The sequence below is a fragment of the Lucilia cuprina genome, chromosome 4 (genome assembly GCF_022045245.1).
Source record: "Lucilia cuprina isolate Lc7/37 chromosome 4, ASM2204524v1, whole genome shotgun sequence".
NCBI lineage: Eukaryota > Metazoa > Arthropoda > Insecta > Diptera > Calliphoridae > Lucilia > Lucilia cuprina.
Genome location: NC_060952.1, coordinates 6,538,142 through 6,559,330, shown reverse-complemented (window position 1 = coordinate 6,559,330; position 21,189 = coordinate 6,538,142). Strand labels below are relative to the sequence as shown.

General features: G+C 26.1%; 2 protein-coding genes and 1 long non-coding RNA gene across 12 annotated transcripts in view; 1 reads left to right on the top strand and 2 right to left on the bottom strand.

Moving 5' to 3' along the window:
• LOC124419358 overlaps nucleotides 1-2,656 on the bottom strand; it is a 30,348-nt gene extending 27,692 nt beyond the window's left edge. Inside the window, exon 1 of the long non-coding RNA XR_006940513.1 lies at nucleotides 2,419-2,656. This is a non-coding gene — a long non-coding RNA (uncharacterized LOC124419358). The remainder of the gene's footprint in view (nucleotides 1-2,418) is intronic.
• LOC111675656 (polypyrimidine tract-binding protein 1) overlaps nucleotides 1-14,223 on the top strand; it is a 242,772-nt gene extending 228,549 nt beyond the window's left edge. For 9 of the 10 annotated variants that reach the window (XM_046948408.1, XM_046948412.1, XM_046948409.1 and 6 more), the window contains 3 exons: nucleotides 11,272-11,488; nucleotides 13,739-13,816; nucleotides 13,908-14,223. In XM_046948408.1, coding sequence (XP_046804364.1) covers nucleotides 11,272-11,488; nucleotides 13,739-13,816; nucleotides 13,908-14,040 — 428 coding nt within the window. In that variant the 3' untranslated portion in view covers nucleotides 14,041-14,223. Of the gene's footprint in view, nucleotides 1-11,271; nucleotides 11,489-13,738; nucleotides 13,817-13,907 lie in introns of those variants that run through there. The other variant, XR_006940512.1, reaches the window with a different exon arrangement.
• On the bottom strand, nucleotides 11,640-12,529 carry LOC111675655 (seminase-like). The gene has a single exon (XM_023436447.2). It carries the CDS (start codon nucleotides 12,461-12,463, stop codon nucleotides 11,696-11,698), a length of 768 nt encoding a protein of 255 aa, XP_023292215.2. The 5' UTR covers nucleotides 12,464-12,529; the 3' UTR covers nucleotides 11,640-11,695.
• Nucleotides 14,224-21,189: the final 6,966 nt, after the last annotated feature.

Genomic DNA, 21,189 nt, shown 5'->3' with positions numbered 1-21,189 from the left:
TATCTTTTATAGCGCCATAATCATTATAACTAATATACAATTTTAACTTTTTTAGATCGATGTTAAAATAACAATTGTTCTATAAAAATCAAAATAATTTAATGTATAAATGCAACCAAAACTAGTTATATGACATATGAATGGTTTTCTAACAGTAAATCATTATACGTCCAAAAACACACATTGAAAAAATAATAATTTTCAAAAAAATTTCCTCTACCTTTTGTTAGTCACACATATCTCCTGCTGTTGTCATACAATCTAAATTGCTCAACATTGGCCACGTTACCATCAAAGGCTGGATATAAATTTTAAATGATTTTACTCCCTCAAAAGCCTCTAGTATTTATATAAAATATTGGTAATAATTGATTTTAATACATAATCAATTTATTGGCAATATCATCTTGTGAGCTCATCAACAACATAATGAAAACAATAATTATTATCAACATCATCTTAAATACAGCCCTAGGCTCCCTAAGGAGTTTATTTGGTCTATGATAACCAGCTGAGTTTCTGTTTAAACAGAAATAATATAAATATATAATTTATAGTAAATATATTTCTGATGACAAATTATGTATATTACTCTTAAATATATACATATGTATGTATTAAAAATTTTCATTATGCTGTTAAATTTCTTAAATATATTGACTGCTACTACTGTTTAATATATTTAAATGTGGATATATACACTACTGTCACATGCATATGTATATATGTATATGTTTATTCCAGTCACGAGCAAAACTGAAATTCCAATGCACGCGTGCATAGGCCAAGAAATTCTGCTGACGCTTTGTTGACACACCTACACTATAAGCTTGTGTGTATTAGTGTGTCTGTGTTTTACTAAAATGACCACTTGTTTGTTGCTTTGTTACGATCTCAGAGATCAAAATCAAATCAGTTGCTGTTCAGCTTTTGTAGAAGCAAGATCACGTTGCGGATTTTTTTATGCTTATGATTTTTTCTCTTTTATTACACCTAGCAAAATGTTTGATATAAATTGGGAAAATGATTTCTTTTTTATAGAAAACATGAACGGTGAGGCACAATGCGTCGTATGTTATAAAATATATAAGCTACATTCCATGTTTGGCACCACATATAACTGTGAGGTGGCATTCTCAAGTATGAAACTGATTTTAAGTAAATTGCGGAATAGGTTAACCGATCAACACATTGGTGACTTATTGCGTATTAAGGAATATAAAGGAAACATTGATTTGGATAGATTAGTTGAACTTTAAATTAAGTTCAGTTAATATCTCGGTAATATCCCTTAAAAGTTCGAAATCGAATAGAAAGTCGTGATTTTCTTAATGATATTTCAGTAGTTTTATTTAATACTACTTTTTACAAATACTACTACTTTTCTTAAATGAAAAACTCTTTCCCTTTATTCCATTTTTGTTTAAAATGCCCAAAAGTTCATGAGTTTTTCTCGTCGTAAAAAGTATTTGCAATAGAAAACGAATTTCAAAACTTTTCTCAGTGTACCACCATTTTGTTATAACGTGCAGTCATCTCTCTGCTGCTTAACGCACACAAATATACACATGGTGGTATGTGTTTGCCCATGACTGGTATATTCTATAAACCGTATTATGCATATTTCTTAAGCCAACCTGCTTTTTTATTTGTTGTTGTTGTGTGCGTATTTTGAACTGTGCCTGATGCTTGCAATAACAGATGTTTGCTTTGGAATCTTTTAACAGCAAATATTCCTTTTTGCTCTCAATAGCCTTATGCTTATACAAGCAGACTACAAGTTAACGTTATTGATGATGAATTTTTGAGGTTTAATATATAGATTTATTTATTATTAAGAAAAATGCAACAACAACAAAATGAAATAAAAAGTATTTTCCACAGCAACATTTTATTTATTTCCTTTAACACATACTCACAACAATAAATGCTACATACACCCTTGCATTTGTTTAAATTGTTGATATTTTCTTTTTTTATTTTTCCATATTTGTTGTATCCTTATTTAAGAGGCAAAAGTGAACAACATTAATATACAATTAATATTATGCTGTCAACTAGCAACCATTTCATAATAATTTTCATTCTCTTTCTCGGGTATCACATTGTCGAGAAAACATTTAACAGGAATATTGTTAAAAAGTTATAAAGGTTGTGGGAAAAAATATGAAATATTCTCTACAAGTATATGAAAACAACAGATTTATGTATGTATGTGGTTGCCTGTTATAAATTAAATAAACTACGTTAAGTTGTTGTTGGTACCTGATTTTTTTTTTTTTTTTTTTTTTGTAAATATATGTTAATGAAAATCATGAAAATTAAGCAAATATTTATAAATGCATACAAGACAGTTGTACTTTGCTTTTGTTCATTAAATATTATTTTAAGCATATTAAATATTTATTAAATACTCACTTGCTGACACACACTCATTTCCATGCTCGTCTTTGGTCCAACAGTCATTATTAATTGTTTAAATCTACTGCACTTTTACTGAGTGTAAATTAATTTAAAATAACAATTGTTTTTAATTTTTATTAAAAATTTGTTTAAAAATTCACTGTTTAAATTGACAATAATTTAAATTATTTTTGTTTAAATTTTAATATAAAAAAGTTAAAAAATAAGATTCAATGTTGTCTTGCTATTAAATATTGAGAAAGTAAGGGAAACAGTAAAATAATAGCTTAACTATAATGAGCAATCACTACAAATTTTTATTGAATTAATTCTGGAAATATTATAAGTTATAAGATCTATTATATAGCGAATGCTATCCAGCAAAAATTTACATTGATAAGTTAAGGGGATTAATAAATTTTTTAGGTCATAAGTTGAACTGCCTTAATATTTTCTACAATGCAAAGGTTTTGTTGTTTAATTTGTTATAAATAAAAACGTTATGTAATTTATACATATAAAACCATTGTTTTTAGTCAATGTTTATTTAAGTGTTTTGGTTTAATTTTGTAAGTACGTGTAGTCTTTGTGTATTTGTGTTCTCATTTACAAAAAAAAAAAAAAAGAAATAAAAATACACAACACTACAAGCCAACACATATAAGCTATACATACTAACACTTGTTTATATGTATGTATAACGGAGGAAACAAAAGCTCTCCACATGATAAAAACAACGGTGCAATAGTAAAATACAATACAGTTGCCACACACTATCACACTCACACACAAGTACAATCACAGTATGACATTATTCATTGTCCTCTCGCGCACTCTAAATGGATTGTGTAAGTGTGTAAAAGTTTATTTAACTGAAATTTTGATTGTATGTGTATGCAACCAACCAACCAACCTGTTATTTAGACAAAGGTTTTCAGAGTTTGTTTTAAGTTGAAATTTTTTTTCTCTTAAACTGGTTTGTGCTTATTTGCACAAAAAAACAATACAACACACATACTACTTGTATTGTTAAACTAGTATTTTGTGGAAAAATACAATTGTAAATACAGTTTTGTTTACACAGACTCACACATGTAAACAATTTACACATTCATTAAAATTCTATTATTTACTACGTGATTTTTTTGTTTCTTCTTTCATACAACTACAGTATTGTTTAAAAAAATTATTGTGCGAGTATTAGAGTTGTCTGCCACAAAGTTGATAGTGTAAAATTAAACAATTCGAGGCTCATTTAACTAACGAATTTGAATCCATTTTTACCATTATTTCCACGAAAGTGACTCAAATTTATATATTTTTCTTTTTTGTTGTTCTGTATACATAAGTTTTTATTGTTACAAATGCACACAAAAACTATGACACATGTTCTTAATATTAGTATGCAAATTAGCAATGTGTGTTTGTTATTAAAAGGTATTGTTTTATTTACCTTTTGTCTAATGCCTCTTTTTGGTTTAATGGTGTCCACAGAAAAATTAGGAGCATATAAAGTGTAAAATGCAGTGTAGGGATTTAGTTTCTGAGAAATAAATTACTAATTTAGTAACTTGTTTGTGTTGTCTTTATTTATAGCTAACATGTTTTAAATGTTTAGCTAAAATTAAAATTATTTTAAGATAATTTTAAAATATTCTCTTAATACTCAAAATATATTTAAATATAATATGAAATTAGCTGCTATTTTAAAGGACAGCTGTAATTGTAATCCAAGCAGCTGCTATTGCTTATTGTGATATCTCTACAATTATTTTAGAAATAATGAATTTCTCTATAAACTATGGTGAATCATGTTTCATTTTGTAAACAACATAGGACCTTCATAAGTTTTATCGTGAAAAAATCATAAAATTTTATAAAATAATGTTAAGTATAGATCAATCCATATATTATTCAATACACGAGTTCATAACCAAGTTTATAGAATTTCACATAGTTTAATCAATAGATTACTAAGTGGTTTAGTTTCCATACTATTCATTAAACCAGTTCATAGACCAGTCCATAGGCTAGTCAACATACTACTCTGTTCATAAATATACTAGATCAAAGACTACTAACTAAATTTATCCATACATTTGGTAATAGATTATAGAAAGGCCAACCTATAGACCAGTCAACAAACTAATCCATGGAGTAGTCAATATATTTTTAAAATAGTACTTTTCCGAAACATATTATTCATTTTTACAATGCGGAATTTACATAATCTGATCTTTAACATTACACCAAAACTTATCAAAAAACAATTTAAAACATTTGTCTATAAAAAGTTTAACATTAAATCTCTTTTCGCTTAAAAAAAACTATACACTAGTAATTTGCAACTAATTTGCATTTTAAATATTTAATTAGTCAATACGAACTATTTTATTATAATTATTTACAAAAGAGAATTTAAACCATATATAAAACATATATAATTAAAAACAATTATAAAAAAATTATGTCTACATACTGCATCAACAAATACAAATAAAATATTCCATTTGTGAATGATTTGCTATAACTTGGCGTATACTTGTTTTTTTAATTCCTACATGTATTTAATAACAAGTATACGCCACAATTGTTAGTGACAGTTAAAAACCAATAGAATACCACCACCACTCCAATACTAGCAACAGTAACAATAAAATAAAATATGTATGTATAGATATATGTGTATGGAATTTTTTCCTGTTGCATTTGACACATATTCAATGCATTTTTAAATATACTAGTCCCTTGCAATTTACATTACATTTACTTCGATATGTATGCACATATATATATGCATGTTTTAAAACAAATTGTGGGAGTTAAAACCTTTGGTAATAAGGTGTAAATAATTATACACCTTTTGTAGTTATTTAAAATTCTATGTAATATAAAACCACACACATATACAAAGGTATTAAAAAACAATTATTTTAATTGTTTGAAATGGAAAATAGTTTACTTGTTTAAAGATTTATTAAATAGCTTAAAACCCTTTAAGCCTTTAACTGTTGCTAGAATCACAACTGCTGTCAAAACTACTTTAATGAAAACATTTCAAAGATACATATACATTTGTATTATTATTACATGTACATATATTATTTTACTTTTTCCTTTTATTATAACTTTCTTAGTTTTTATTTAATTTTTTAAATAAAACTTGTTTTGTATTTAATGTTGTTGTTGTTGTTGTTGGTGGGTGTGTGTAAATAATTATTACTAAAAGTTTTTTAAAAGAGCATTAGTTTACAAAATTTATTATATAGAGTAGTATTATTAAAAAAAATTTTGTTATAAAACATTTTGAAAGTTATTTTGCAAATATTTTAAATTTTTTTAGTTTTGTTAAAATGAAAATGTAAATTAATGGTTTCTTAAATCTTCTAAATGGAATTTTTTAAATTGTTATCATGTTGTCCATATAACTAGGAAATATTATAAGAAATCGTCGTTTAAATTGATGTTAAGATTGATGGATTCTTTTATGTTTTTGTCTGGAAAATATCTTTTCGCATATTTTAGTTAAAAATTTCATAACAAAATCTTAATAAAGAGGTATTAATAAAAACGTACGGAATACCAAAAAAGGTGTCATTTAAACAAAATATTATTTTGTTTTGTTCATGTTAAAGAATGTATTTGATTAAATTCTTTTAAAGTGCAATACGTTTATTTAAATGAAGTTTTTATACTTAAAAACAGCTGGTCCCTTTTGAAAAAACTACAATTGTTATTTTTCTTTACTAATAAAAGTATAAGAAATATTAATAAACTTTAGAGAAATTAAAATAATTTGAAATTTTTTTTAAACAAACATTTATCCTAAATTATATAAAATATATTTAGGGAAATTTTATTTTTATGTAAATAATAAAACATTAAGGGTATTCAATAAAAAAAAAATTTAATGTTTTTTTAATTAGTAAATTTTTGCCCAATTGTGTTTTTAATTTTTTTCAACATTGAGTATTTAAAATAAAATATTCTTACTTTAAGTTTAATTGTCCTACAAACAACACATTTTCTAGTTATCAACCCTAATAGTTTCATCTTAAATTATTCACAAATGTTCATATACTACCCTCAGAAACAATATAGTAGTTGTTATTATCAGTCAGCATATGCAAAATATTACAACATGATTACACTGGCAGGCAAATTTCTGTGCGTTATATGTATGTATGTATATGGAAATTAAAATACTTTAGAGATTTGACCAATATTTTTCCCAGTGTTATAGGGAATTTAAAGAGTTTTCTATTATTTACAAAAAAAAAACATGTCTTAAGAAACAAATGTTACAATAATTTCATTATGAAAATCATACGCAGACATACACTTTTGCATATGTATGTATATAAACAAATGAGTTTGTGTGTGTTTGTAATAATAATTAACTTTTGCATAAGTTAAGAACTAATGCCCTAAACAGTGAGTGTTTCAATTGTTCAATAAATGGGTCCACAAAAAACAATCTAACAATGGGATTATAGTTGGATGATAGAAAAAGAGAGAAAAATGGGGTGGTATTTTATGTTAAATATTATTGAAAATATTTTTATCGTAATTTATAAGCTAAACTAAATTTTCATTGAAAATTTTTAATCCCAAATGTATATAAACTACTATTACTACAACTATTAATACAAAATACTACAAACAGGAAGGTTTATTTAAACATACATATGTATGTGTACCCAGCAGCACAGTCGGACAGTAGTGAACTACATATTTACCTTACTGCCCAAGTGACCAGCTATTTTAAGATGTGCTGTCCTACGAGAAATTCAATCGTCACCCATTAATTTCTAAAGGACGGAAAAAGCTTCAATTTGTCCGCATGCTCTCCCCCTTAATATTTGCATTCTCTTCCCCTTACAAAGGGAACACTAAAGTGACGATTGTCTTCACCCTCGATTATAAAGAGTACAAACGTGACAACAGACGAAGTAGACCCAACCAGATAGTTAGACCTCAGTGGAAATTACTGTATTTTTCAGATGCTTTGAGTCTATGTCGCACTACTGGGTATAGACGTTTATAAACATGTAAATGTAATGTATGTTATTGTAAAAGTGTTTTATAAAGTTGCAAACAACAACATTGTTATAGTAATGTTTAAGTAAAATTTATATAGTAATCCCTTGATATTTAAAATTTTGCTTATATTTTGTTGCGTGTTATGTATGTGTGTGTCTGGTTTTCAAAACATATTTACAAACATGCAAAAATAAAGGACAATAACATGCTTATTTATAAATTTTCTTAACAATATTGAGAATCATTGATGGAAATTTGGAAAGTTATTTAAAATTGTTTTCCCCTTTTGTACATTTTTGACTAAATCTCTCAAGTTTTCGTACATATCTCAGCATTTAAAATTAAATCTAGTTTGTTTTGTTCTATTCAACCCTTATGTCGTTTGTATTTAGTAAAATTCTGAGCTAGTTTTTTGATCATATATATAAATAAATCAAACAGGAGTCGGATTCTCTAATATTAAAAAAAAAATTTCAAACATTTTTTGTAGCTTTAAAAATTTGTATTTTCTTTTACCTTAAAAGTGATTTTAATGCCTTTTAAGTTTAAAGCATACAATGTTTGTTATTCTTTTATTAAAAAAAGAAAAATGACATCCCAGCAAAACATTATCTATATTGTTTACGTTCCCTTTAAGCCCTAAAGCATTTTATTAGATTTATGTTAAACAGTCAGAAAAGTAAAAGTAAAAGATTTTTATATTAAAATTTCTCAGCTTCTCTTATTGATTCGATTTTTCCTATTTTCAAAATTAAACATCTGTTCAGCAGACATTGATTGTCCACAGTCTCTATCGTGCTTTCAGTGGACGAGTGGGTTTAGATTAGTGAAGCTCAAAAGCATACTACCAAATTTTTATTTGTGTTGGTAAAGCAACGGGGAACACAATTCAACTCAAAAATAAATTGTACTAATAAAATGACTACCAACTAAAGAGTATATGCTAACTGCCAAATATTTATTATGCATTTTGACAGCCTGCGTATATTAACACTATCTACTGTACTCTATCATTCGCTGATCTGCTACAGATTTTTTTCAAGATGACTGCAAATTAACATCAAAATTCTCATTTAAAGAAGAAATAAACCTACAGTCAACAGATTTTTCTCACCATATTACGCTTGCTATGAAATCTCAATATTCAATATTGAGATCCACTGGTTTAGATTAAAGATAAAGTTAAATTTTTTATTTTTAAAAGACTTTAAACTAAACCAGAACGCAAAAAAAAACATTCTCCAATTTTTCAAAATTTTATAAAAGATTCATTACGAAATTTTTTGCTTGGCTTTTTTAACATACGACGTCTTAATTTGTACTTTATCTCCTGTTGTAATCGATGTAAAAATATATTGCATATAACATGCGTTTGTGTAATTTTTTTTCATTGTTTCATATACATATGTAGATAGTAAAAATTTGGTAGTTGTTTTTATTTTTTTTTACTTTACAGACTTTAATACTTACCAGGTATTTGCTACAATAATTTTATTTTCTACTTTATTATACAAGTAAAAATATACACATACATAGATTTTTTTTCAAAAACATTTACAACATTGCAAACATTTGTAAATAGTATGTGTGTGTGTGTGTGTAATTGTATTAGTTCGTGTGTGAAAGTTTATGTGTAACGTATGGCTACAATTTTTGCCGCTTCGTTGATGTAACAAATGAATTTGTTAATATTTTATGAGCATTTGCAATAAAAACTTACATTTGTATTGAATATATAACACATTTCTCAACAAACCTACCAACAAAAAATACATTTAGCCAGCTTTTCTGTGTGTGTGTATTGTGTAGCAGTTATATTTGTATTTTATATCCTTGTATTGTGTGTATAGCTTTTGCCTATGTGTAATATTTTTTTTCTTTTTTTCTCCATCTTGTTGTTTTTACTACTCTATTAAAAATGCAATTGCTGTTTTTGCCACTCGTCGTCTGACAAGTCAGTGGAACTTGCCATATTATTATATGGGGGGGGGGTTAATGCCAGGACACACTCACACACAAACTTATTGGATTGTAAAGCAAGACCAGCAATATTATATATGTTTTGTTGGTTTCATGTTTCAGGCACGAAAGCAAAGAAAATTCAAAATTATTTTACTGCCCTTGTGGCACATTAGTAGTCTATATGGACTGCCATTAATACTTGTACTTCAATAGTCTTGCTGCTATTTTTTTCGTCCTTTTTTTCTGTGGGTTTTTCTTGCTTATTGTTGCTTTCCTTGTTCGTACCTTTAATAACTATAAATTGTATGTTCTTTTTCTCATACATTTATTAGTGTCTACATTTGTCTATAAGTGTTCTGTTTTTTTTTTTTGTGTCTTTTGTTGAAAAGAAAAAGGTGTCGTATTTATTTTGTGTAAGTATTTTATTTGTTGGTCCTGTGTTCTACTGACAAAAGTGCAAAATTTCATAAATTTTTAAATTTGTGAAAATTGTTTGTTGTTTTTCCTTTTTGTTCACTTTGTTTTGTTTTATATTACGTTTTCGTTTATATTTTGAATATTCAATTGATTTTGAAAGCTTACTAATGGTTTGTTTAAATTTTATAGCGTCAAAAAGTGTTGAACAGTAGTTATAGTTTTTTAAAGGTAAAAAAATAAAATAAAGTGACCATTTTTTACAAAAAAAAAGTTCTATCGTCTTAGGCTTCAAACATCTTGTCTTATCATCTAAGTAATTGATATTTACTGTAGTATAGAAGGGTATACGAGTTGCTCAAAATCAGACATATGGACATAATTAGATGTCATTGAAATTTAATGATGTTGTATTTAATACATAAAAGTAAATTATATTTGTATTTCAAAAGTAATATTAGTTACCTTTACGTTACTAATATTACTTTTAATTATTGTTTGATATTCTTATAAAATTTATATAATCCTAAACCTTATTTTATGACAATTTAAATTATTTAAATATAATTTTATTTAAAACTAAAATTTCTGAAATGTATTTTTTTATATTTAAATTCATTTCTCTTTTTGGCCACAAAACATTAAATAATAATAATAATTTTTAAGTATTTAAAAACAACCTCAGGTGTTTTGTAAAGTATTTTCAATATACTGTTGCTTAATGCATATCGAAACTAGAAACAGATACTAAGATACTATAATAAATAAGTATTATATTTTCTGCTATAAAATGTATTGTTATCTTTTGGTTAAAAGGATACAAGTTCAATCAATATCAGCAATAGCAACATCATCATCTTCAATATTGTCATAACTACTGGGTTCTTTTTCTACTCTACTATGTATATGTCTGTCTGTTTAAAGTTTAAATCTCTAAAATAAAGATGCAATAATACTCCTCACTTATGTATATGGGGACCAATTTCATTTAAATTTGTTGCCTACACTAGAGATAATGTGTGTGCTTGGTAACCAGTAGATAGCTAGATATAGTAGATATTTTTTGCAATTTATAAAGTAAATATTTAAGCAGCTTCCAGCCACCATAAATGTAAACAAATATTTACAATAACTTGTCAAGAAATAATCTGCAATATTGATGAGTGTGTCTAGAAAATATTATAACAAAATAAAAGTAAATGAAAATTAAACTAAAAGTACATTTTCAGGTTATTTATCTTAACAGTTACCTTAAGTAAAAAATAGCTAAAAAAAAAAATTATGATGAATATTGATTACGTTTTAAAAGATAATATGCCTAAATACCAAAATGTTCAAAGAAAAATATATAAGACACTAAGATTTTGTGATTTAACTAAAATAAAATTTGTTTAAACCTTTTTTACATCTATTTAATAATATTGTATTTTATTTTAATTTTACTTTCAGCTATGAATCATCTTGACAAATTACGCTTGTGGGGCAAGGCGATACGTGTTATGGCCAGCAAACACCAGGCTGTACAACTGCCAAAAGAAGGACAACCCGATGCCGGCCTTACACGTGACTACTCTCAGAATCCATTGCATCGATTCAAGAAACCAGGCAGCAAAAACTATCAAAACATCTATCCGCCATCGGCGACTTTGCATTTAAGTAACATTCCGTAAGTAAAACTCGTACAAATTAAGACATTTAAATACTACACATTCTATATTTTTGTTTTATTAAGTTACTTCTAAAAGCTTTTTGGAAAGCTTTTTTAGAAGTTATCTTACCTTAATTGCCCTTAATAAACTTAACATTAGCAAATTTTATTTTAATATGCGTTATTAAAAAAATCCTTTATTTTACTGTTAAAATTTACCATCCTTTACCTTCTCATGGCGTTTCTTATAAACTTACGAACCACATTGACATTAGTATAGACACCCGGAAATCCTCTACGGGCACAACCAATACCCCATGATACTACACCGCAAAATTGACCATTTACAAAAGCAGGACCACCTGAATCACCTAAACATGCATCTTTACGTCCAGGAATAGCTGCACAAAACATTGTCCTGCTAATCAGAGCCTGTCGACCATATTGTGCCTGACATTTAGCTCTTCCAATCACTCTCACATTCACAGTGCGTACTTGTTGTGCCACATTTCTACCATTTTCATTTAGCAATCCCCAACCGGATACTTTTACTGGTGCGCCTGGACGCCAATTTCTATTACACAAACCTGCAGGTCGTATTCCTTTGCCTCTAACTGGTTTTTGTAGTTTCAAAACTGCCACATCCATATTCATGGTAGCTTTGTTGAAACCTTTGGGCACCATTATTTTGCTAACTCTAGATCGAACACCAGGTTGGGATAGCTTAGTAGCACCGGCCACTATCGACAAACGACGGGCTTGCATACCCTTAACACAATGGGCGGCGGTGACAACAAAGCGTGGAGCTACCAAAGTGCCACCGCAAAAAAATTTACCATTTTCCAACAGTTGCACTAAATATGGTACTTGGTTAATTGTGGTTGGTTTTCCACCCACAATACGTGATTGAATTTGTGGGAAAACTTGTGTTATTTGCAATAAAACTAACTGACATATTATTAACAGTTTAAAACACGTTTTTAATTTAAACATTTTTTTTTAATAATTTGCCAATTTTTAGTCTGGCGAGTGGATAACCTCATATACTTTTTAGTTGTTTTTAAGAACTGTTGAATTATTAAAAATTTTTATAACATTTTAATCAATGTTAGAGCTGAAATAAAAATTAGTTAAAACAATTGTTTAAATATTTACTTATTAATTTTATAGAGATATACATAGTTGTTTTTGAATCTACCTATGGTTGTTTTAGAATTTGGTCTAATTTTCTATTTAAAAATGTGTCTTAAATTATTACGTTGTTTTTGTTACTTTTTTGTGCAAAGTGTGGGTTTTAATACTGATTTTTAAACTAAATGGATTACTTGTCAAAGGAGAGACACGAAGGGAAGTTTGACCTTCAATATTTTTCGCGTGTTTATTTTATTTATTTTACTTTAAGATTTGCTATTAAATTGACAACAGTTTTTAAAAACTAGCTTAACATATTTACCCGCAATGACGTGTATTAGGGTTAGTTTATTTTTAAATAATTAAAATCGGTCGTATTCGACTCTTCAAACTTAGGTAAATTCGAACTAGAACTGAACTAGAACTGAACAAAAACTGAACTAGAACTGAACTAGAACTGAACTAGAACTGAACTAGAACTGAACTAGAACTGAACTAGAACTGAACTAGAACTGAACTAGAACTGAACTAGAACTGAACTAGAACTGAACTAGAACTGAACTAGAACTGAACTAGAACTGAACTAGAACTGAACTAGAACTGAACTAGAACTGAACTAGAACTGAACTTGAACTGAACTTGAACTGAACTAAAACTGAACTTGAACTGAACTAGAACTGAACGAGAAATGTGTAGAACTTAAACTTAATTACAGCAGAACTGTAACAGAACTAATTCGTTTGTCTTTATATTAGACGCACAAGTCTAAAACTAAAACTGCTAATATATCGTTTGTTTCGAATAATACAGATGCTTCTCCTTATACTGTAAGTTTGTCTTTTAACATTTTTAAGTTTAAAGATTTTATTTAACGATATCCTCCTATGTCTGCTGCTTGCTGTGCCAGACGAAAAAGATATTCTAGCGTTCATCTTACCTGTTGGTAACAACTAACATTTAATCACCTGCGGTTATGATTATTAAAATGTAAAAGCAACAAAGGAATAAAAAACAATGTAATTAACAACAAAAACTGTTATTACAAAAAACATGCAATTTATCTTTAAGACATTGTTATAACAAAAAAATCATAATTTTCTTTTATTTTAATAATTTATTTTCTTGTTTCTTTTACAGATCATCTTGCACTGAGGAAGATATAAAAGAAGCCTTTACCACTAATAATTTCGAAGTAAAAGCTTTCAAATTTTTCCCGTAAGTTTTTCTTCATCTCTAAAACTTAATTTAGTTTAAAAATTAATTTATATTATTTTTCTATTTTTTTTTTTCATGTACCAACTTATAGTAAGGATCGTAAAATGGCCTTGTTGCAACTGTCCTCTGTTGAAGAAGCTGTTTTGGCTTTAATTAAAATGCACAATCATCAATTGTCAGAATCAAATCATTTACGTGTTAGTTTTTCGAAATCAAATATCTGAACCAATAATTATTATCATCAATTTCACCACAACCACCACCACCAACAGCAACAACAACAATACCACTACAACAACCACCAACAACAACCACACTATTATTTATATACAACTAAAAATCTATTATTACCCGCATGAATCTTTCAAAAAGAGATTTAAGATTTATAAATAAATAATAATTAAAAATTAAATAATATAAAAGTTAATAATTAATGGCAGCATATTTTATAGTATATAATACTAAAAAAACAACAACAACAACAGTAAATCAACAAGAAATACATACATACTACAACAACAAAAAGAAATTAACAATAAGTTAAGTTATCAGTACAGAGAGAGAGAGAGAGGAAAACAAAAAGAGAAGCCAAGTCATGAAAAACAAGAAGAAATCATAAAAATAAGTAAAAGAACAGTTTTTAAAATTGATCAAAAACACCGGCGTTAAGAAGTTTTTTTGTAATTTTAAGTTTAAAACAAAATCATTAAATTTAACAGAAAATTGTAAAAATTCAAACAACACAAACACAATAGTTATTAAAACAACAAACAAAAGAAAACTATAGCATATTAATAAATTTAATTAAAATTAAAATCTTACGCCCCCAAGACTCCTCCCCCTCAGCAAAAACAACAAAAAAATCGTTCCCCCATTTTTTGATTAAAACATAAGTAGGAATTTTAACAAAACAAGAAGTATTAGCAAGTAATGAAATTAAAATTTATTAAAAAATTTTTCAGTGTAACTTTGTTTTGTTTAATTTCTTTTTTTTATTAAATTTTATTCTTAATTTTATATTTAATTTTCCTCTATTTTTTTCTTATATTCTTTTTTTAAACATTTTTTATGCTCATTTATTTAACTTTTAATTATATTTTATATAAAAAGAAAAACTATTATTTAAAAAAAAACACACACAACACGTAAAAAATATATTTAAAAAAAATGAATGTGAACTCTTTCTACTTTTTAAACAAAACTAAAAAATATCTATGTAATATTAATCTCTACCCCCTTTTTTTAAAACTAAAATTTGTTTTTTTTTATAATTATCTCTTACTATTGGATGTGAACTTAAATTTAGGATATGAACAAATATTATTATATATTAAATATAAAACAAAAAATATTAAAAATTTATTAAAAATAAAACAAAAAAACAAAAAAAACAACTATCGCACATTTTAATCAACAAACTAAATGCAATACAGTTTTACAAAAGTGTATAAAAAATTAAAAAAGGAATTTAAAACACAAAAAAACATTTAATAAATAATAAACAAATGAACTTAAGACATCATAAACTTTGTTGACGTCGTCATCGGCATCAGTTAATCAGCATCAATTTCAGGTTCATCCAAGCATACCTTCCACTCCCACCCTCGGCTACACAATAGCTTAAAAACAGTTAGAAAAACATATAAATTACATACAATTTATAAAAGAAACAGTTCTTTTTCCAAAGATGTTAAGAAATTTAGTAAAAAGAGAATATTGTTCAAAATTGCTAAATATGTTTTATAAACATATTTTTAAATCCAATTAATTGAATTTAACCTACAATTTAAAAAATTAAAACAATTGAATAATGAAATTTTAAGTTAAATATAGTTGATGAAACAGGTTTTTGGTAACAACAACTTAATATGTTAATAGTTTTAACTTCGAACTTAATGTGTTATGATTAAGTCAAAGGCATTATTCGAAATCAATACTAACATAATTATAACATTTAATTTTAATCAGTTGAGTTCATATATCATTTTTGATTGCAGCAACTAAAAATTTTAGTTAAGCCCTATGTTAAAAATTGTAGAGAAATCGACCTGAAATCTGTTCTTTAAATTGATCTGATCATAGGTCGAATTTGTATTAATAAGTTTGTTCAAGGAGTTCATTTCAGATAAGTAAACTATTTGCAAATTGTGTTTTGACAAGTATTGTGAATGATAAGCATTGTGAATGAACAGTTCATGAAGGATAAGCTACGTAATTAATGTGAAAATTCGTACTAGTATCTCCAATCACATAGGATTCAGAGATAGATTAAATTACGAATTAGACCATGAATTGGTTCAAAATAATTCACAAAAAAAAAACATTATTTAAAAACTTTTGCTAACAATAATGTTTTAGATAACTTAAGACATTTACGGTAAGTTGTAATAGTTTCAGAAAAATATTTTAATTTATAAACAGAAGAGAAATTTATAGAGAAAATTGAAATACAAGTTTAACAGAATATACAACATTAATTACTTGACTTTCAAAAAAGACTTGGATGATTATAAAGATTCAGAAAGCATTTGTTTAAAGACACGAATATACATCGTTTTTAATATATCTTAAATGTAAAAAATTCTAAAAACATTTTTGGAAATAGATCTGTTTTAATAATAAAGTATGTTTTTCTAAAGCAAAAAGCAGTTTATAAATAACAAACAACTTCTTCAAATAGCAACAAATGGACAAATCATGGACATCAACACCCGCCAACAACAACATCAACACTCGTGCAAGTTTAAAAAACATTTTTTTCTTTTTCAAAATCCCATAACCATTAACCAGTTGTAGTAAGTGAGTATTGATATGACATTATTTTTAAAAAACATATTTAAATAAATTAAAAAAATAAATCAAGACAAAAATACTATAAATAAAACAACAAAATCAATCAAACTGTGTTTCGTTTTAAACAAAAAAAAAAAAAAATAAAATAATGAAAAATAAAACTAACCCCCCACAAGAACTTAAAAATATAAAAAAACATATATTGTATATTTAAAATTTTTTTGTTTTTTGTGTATTTGCTGATTTATACATAGTGTTTATTAATATATTTTTAAAACAACAAACAAAATGGGAATCTTAAATATATTTATATATAGAATATATAATATTATAACGTATGTATAAGTGACACAAAAAAACAAATTTAAATTTATTTTAATTTTTATTAAAAAGTCAAAAAATAAAGTGAAAGTGAAACTAAATTTTAATAATAATAAACAAAAGTCGAAGAAAAAAAAAACGAAAAATATATTTATTGATTAAATAGCAGAATATAAACAATTAATATGTTTAAATAATAAATGAAAAAGGCAAAACATTGCATATTATTTAAGAAAGAACTTTGGATTTTTTTTGCAGTTTTTTTAATTGGGTTGCATTTTTATCGAATTGAATTTGTTTTTAAGATTAAGTGTTAAAAATATAATATTTTGAATATGATTAAAAGAAGATCGTAGAGCTGCAAGAATTACACTCTAAATCGAATTGTTGGATCTTGCTTAAACAAACTATTTGATTTAAAATTAATTATACTAAGGACTAGTACATGGACTATCCAGTATACATCAGGCTAGACTATTGCAAGAATAGTCATTAAAATAGTTTACAGACTAGTAATGGAAACTCTCATATTGTAGATTTTAGAAAAGTTTATAGACCAGTTAATAGACCTGTTCATAGACTAGTTCTTTAGCTAATCTACAGGATAGGAAATAACAAAGTCAAAACACCAGCGAAAACTAGCTCGACTAGAAAATGGTTTATTCCACAGATTAGTCTAAATGCTAGTCAAATGATTAGTCAATAGACTAGGGCATAGATTAGACCACATTATTACAGACTAGTCAATAGACTATCAATATACAAATTAATAGACATTCAATAGGCTTATCCATACTCGTAGTCTAGGTCATATATTAGATCATATGCTAGTTCATAAACTAGTCAATAAAGCAGATTATAGACTAGTCCAAAGCGAAAGCTATAGACTATTCTACATACTAATGTCTACGGTCGATAGATTAGTTTTTAGACTGATTAATCGACTGATGCAGAGAGTAGTTCTTGTACTCTTTCTTAGATGTATAAAAAAACAATTTTTATTACTCCTTGACTTTCGCTGATCTAATCCAGAGTGTACTAAACACAAAGTGACATTAGCAAGGCTGATCATTGTTTACAAATTTTCATAGTTTAAGCTGTGATTCGCGGTTGTCAGATCTTACAACGTTGGCAGAAAACAAATTCAGAAAATTTCTAACAATCGAGTGAACTTAAAATTCCAGTTTTGCAACGTTATCAGAAAAACCATTACTGGTTTTTCAGACATTTTCTGATCATTTTTCTGCCAACATTGTAAGATCTGACAACCATGTATGCTTAACTATAGACTTATATACAGGCTTTAACAGCATGTTTGTCAAACTCCAAGTGTAAATGCAAGAAGATCTAATCCATTGACTAGTCTTTAAACAAATAATGAACTGGACCATGGAAAGTCTATGGATTATACTGGTCCCTAGAAAATTGTTAATATTTAACAATTGAAATGAAAAATCATATAGTGTAAAGTAAGCCTAATAAACACTTAACTCTTTTTACAAACTTAATTTTAAATATTAAACAATTTATTTAAACTAATTTGCTAGTTGGTTTTTGTTTAGCAGCAATAGACGCACTTACAGCTGTTTAATAGAATCATAATTAATTTTTTCTGTTTGCAAAAAAAACAGCTAAATAAAATTGAGTTTATTAAAGGTAATTAGCATTGATATACATACATTAGAAACAAAATGAGTATAGATGAAAAAAAAATTATAAACAAATAAATAAAACAATTAAATGCATGTGTAGTGAACTGAAAACGAATGACTAGTGACAAATTATGTAATTTATTTAAAAAAAAAAATTTAAACAAAAAAATAATGAGCTTGTTATAAAAGTAAACTTAAAACTAAGTAATTTTGGTTTAATTTTTGTTAAACATTACGCCCCCCAAAAAAAATTTTATTAAGGATTTAAAAGGAATTTCATATGAGTAAAACATATTAAAAATAAAAATAAAACTAAAGACAAATCAAAAGTATAAAAAACAAAACTTTCAATATATATATATACATAATATACATAAAACTAAACAAAAACAAATATTTATTATTAACAATAATAATAAACAAACATTTTAAAAATATTTTTTTTTAACTCTCTTAAGAAAAGTGCTATTTTCACAAATGAAAATTAAAAATAAAAAGAATTTTCAAAATAAAAAAATATTAAAAAAAAACTTCAAAAAATATCTTATAAAAAAATTTATAAAACCGAAAAGAATTAATACAAAAAAATTTAAAGGCTTGTGAAAAATTGCACTTGATAACAGAAAAAAAAATAAATAAAAAAGAAAAATATTGATAAATTATACATCCATATATAAAAAAATTATAAAACAATTTCCGTTAAAAATACAACAACAAGAACAAAATAAACAATTTTTAAATGTAATATTTATCCCAACGATGATAAATATAAAACAAAAAAATAAGTAAAACAGTAAAATATCAAACATAAATATATATTTTAAATGTTTTCAAGAAAAAAAAATAAATACAACAAAAAATACTTATAAAAAACAAATAAATATTTGTACATTATTTAAATTTTATTTTAAAAAACACAAACAGTAACAACAAAATAAAAAACCGTAGTTTATGGAAAAATGTTATAATTTTTAACATAATTTCAGAAAAAGATAACAAATATCTGCAAAACAAAAATTATATATTTGTTTTCTTCGGCCAAGTCGAATTCTAATATAGTCTATGCCAGTTTTAGAAGTCACTTATGTCTATTACAAATAATAATAGATATCTGTTAAAAATAATAGTTGGTAATGTTCTTTCCAGGCAATGAATGATTGACATTTTATTCAACTGATTACTCTTTAGGTTACTTAAAAACCTAAAGAATAACCAAATAGAAGTCTTCAAATAAAGAATAGAAATATAAAATAAAAGTTAGTAACGGGTTTTTTTCATTCCAGGCAATAAATGATTGAAATTTTTTTCATCTGGCTAATTTTAGATTACTTGGGAACATTATAGTCTCTTCATATTGCCATTAGGAACTTACCATTGTAAATACTTAAGAGCAATCAAATAACGCATGATTATCGAAATCTATGAAGAGAACATTGAAATTCTGATATTATTACTTATGTCTAGTGATAACTCTCTCCATTACATTACTAAGAAAATCTGGCAACTTTCTTTTATGTATATTGCTTGGGCCAGTGTCACACATTCTATATACATATATCGTTATATTTGCTGTATTGTGATATATATTGATCGTGTTTTATATCACAAAAAAAAAAAATTCAATTTTCAAAAATCCATTTATAAGAAAATAACTTTTTTCTAAATTTGTGTTAGTTCAGGATTTTGCCTGAATACGCTGATTCATTCGACGTCCCTATTCTGCATTTTAATTCGAATCGAAATTTTGTCCGTTTGGCAACTTTGGTGTTTTGCATTTCGATTCGAAGATCTCTCACTTAAATGACATCTAACAAAAACGTAAGTACGATCTTAATACAGCATTGAAACAAATTACGATTCCGTTTTTAGCCAAACTTTTTACCAATTTTCAATCGTTGCGTAACGATCCGAGGCATCCAACAATCCATTAATATGGATTGTGATTCAACTTAATCAATAAATATTATACGTGTAATAGTGCCATTCTAAAACTTCTAAAACTGGTATAAAGTATAAAATGAAAAGCTCTACAAACAAAATGAATTTAAAAATATAACAGAATAAAAAGCTTAATTAGCTGATATTTAAATGGTAATAGAATAAATTAAATTGCTTATTAAAAATATATTTCTTTAAAAAGTTTTCATTTTAGTTACAGATTATTCGAAAAATTTGTTTAAATTATGTGTTAAATATTTGTCTAGAAATTGACTGAATAAAAAGTGTAATAAAATTTAAAAAACTTTAATGATGCTAAAGCTAAAAATAGGGAAATCAAAGAATTCGGCTTAAAAAAAATAAATTAAAAAGCTTTCTTATTAAGAAGAAAATTAGGGAGATACTAGAAAACTCAGAAAGCTTTATCTTTCAAATGCAAAGCTTTTATAAAATTTCATTATTTTATAAAAGCAGACATTCGTAAAGAACTTTGCTATTAGCATAACTAGGTCAGGATAGATAAAAGACAAAAAAGCTCAAAAGCTTCAACTTTTACATAAAGTTCATACTAAGATTTATGTAGGTGTGAAGAATGTTTTAGTATCTTCTGTTTTATATTTGTGTGCATTTTAACCTTTAAAAGTTCAACTCAACTTTTGGAAAAGCTTT

Coding starts and splice junctions, on each gene's coding strand:
- LOC111675655 (XM_023436447.2), bottom strand. CDS start 12,463: ATGTTTAAATTAAAAACGTGTTTTAAACTGTTAATAATATGTCAGTTA.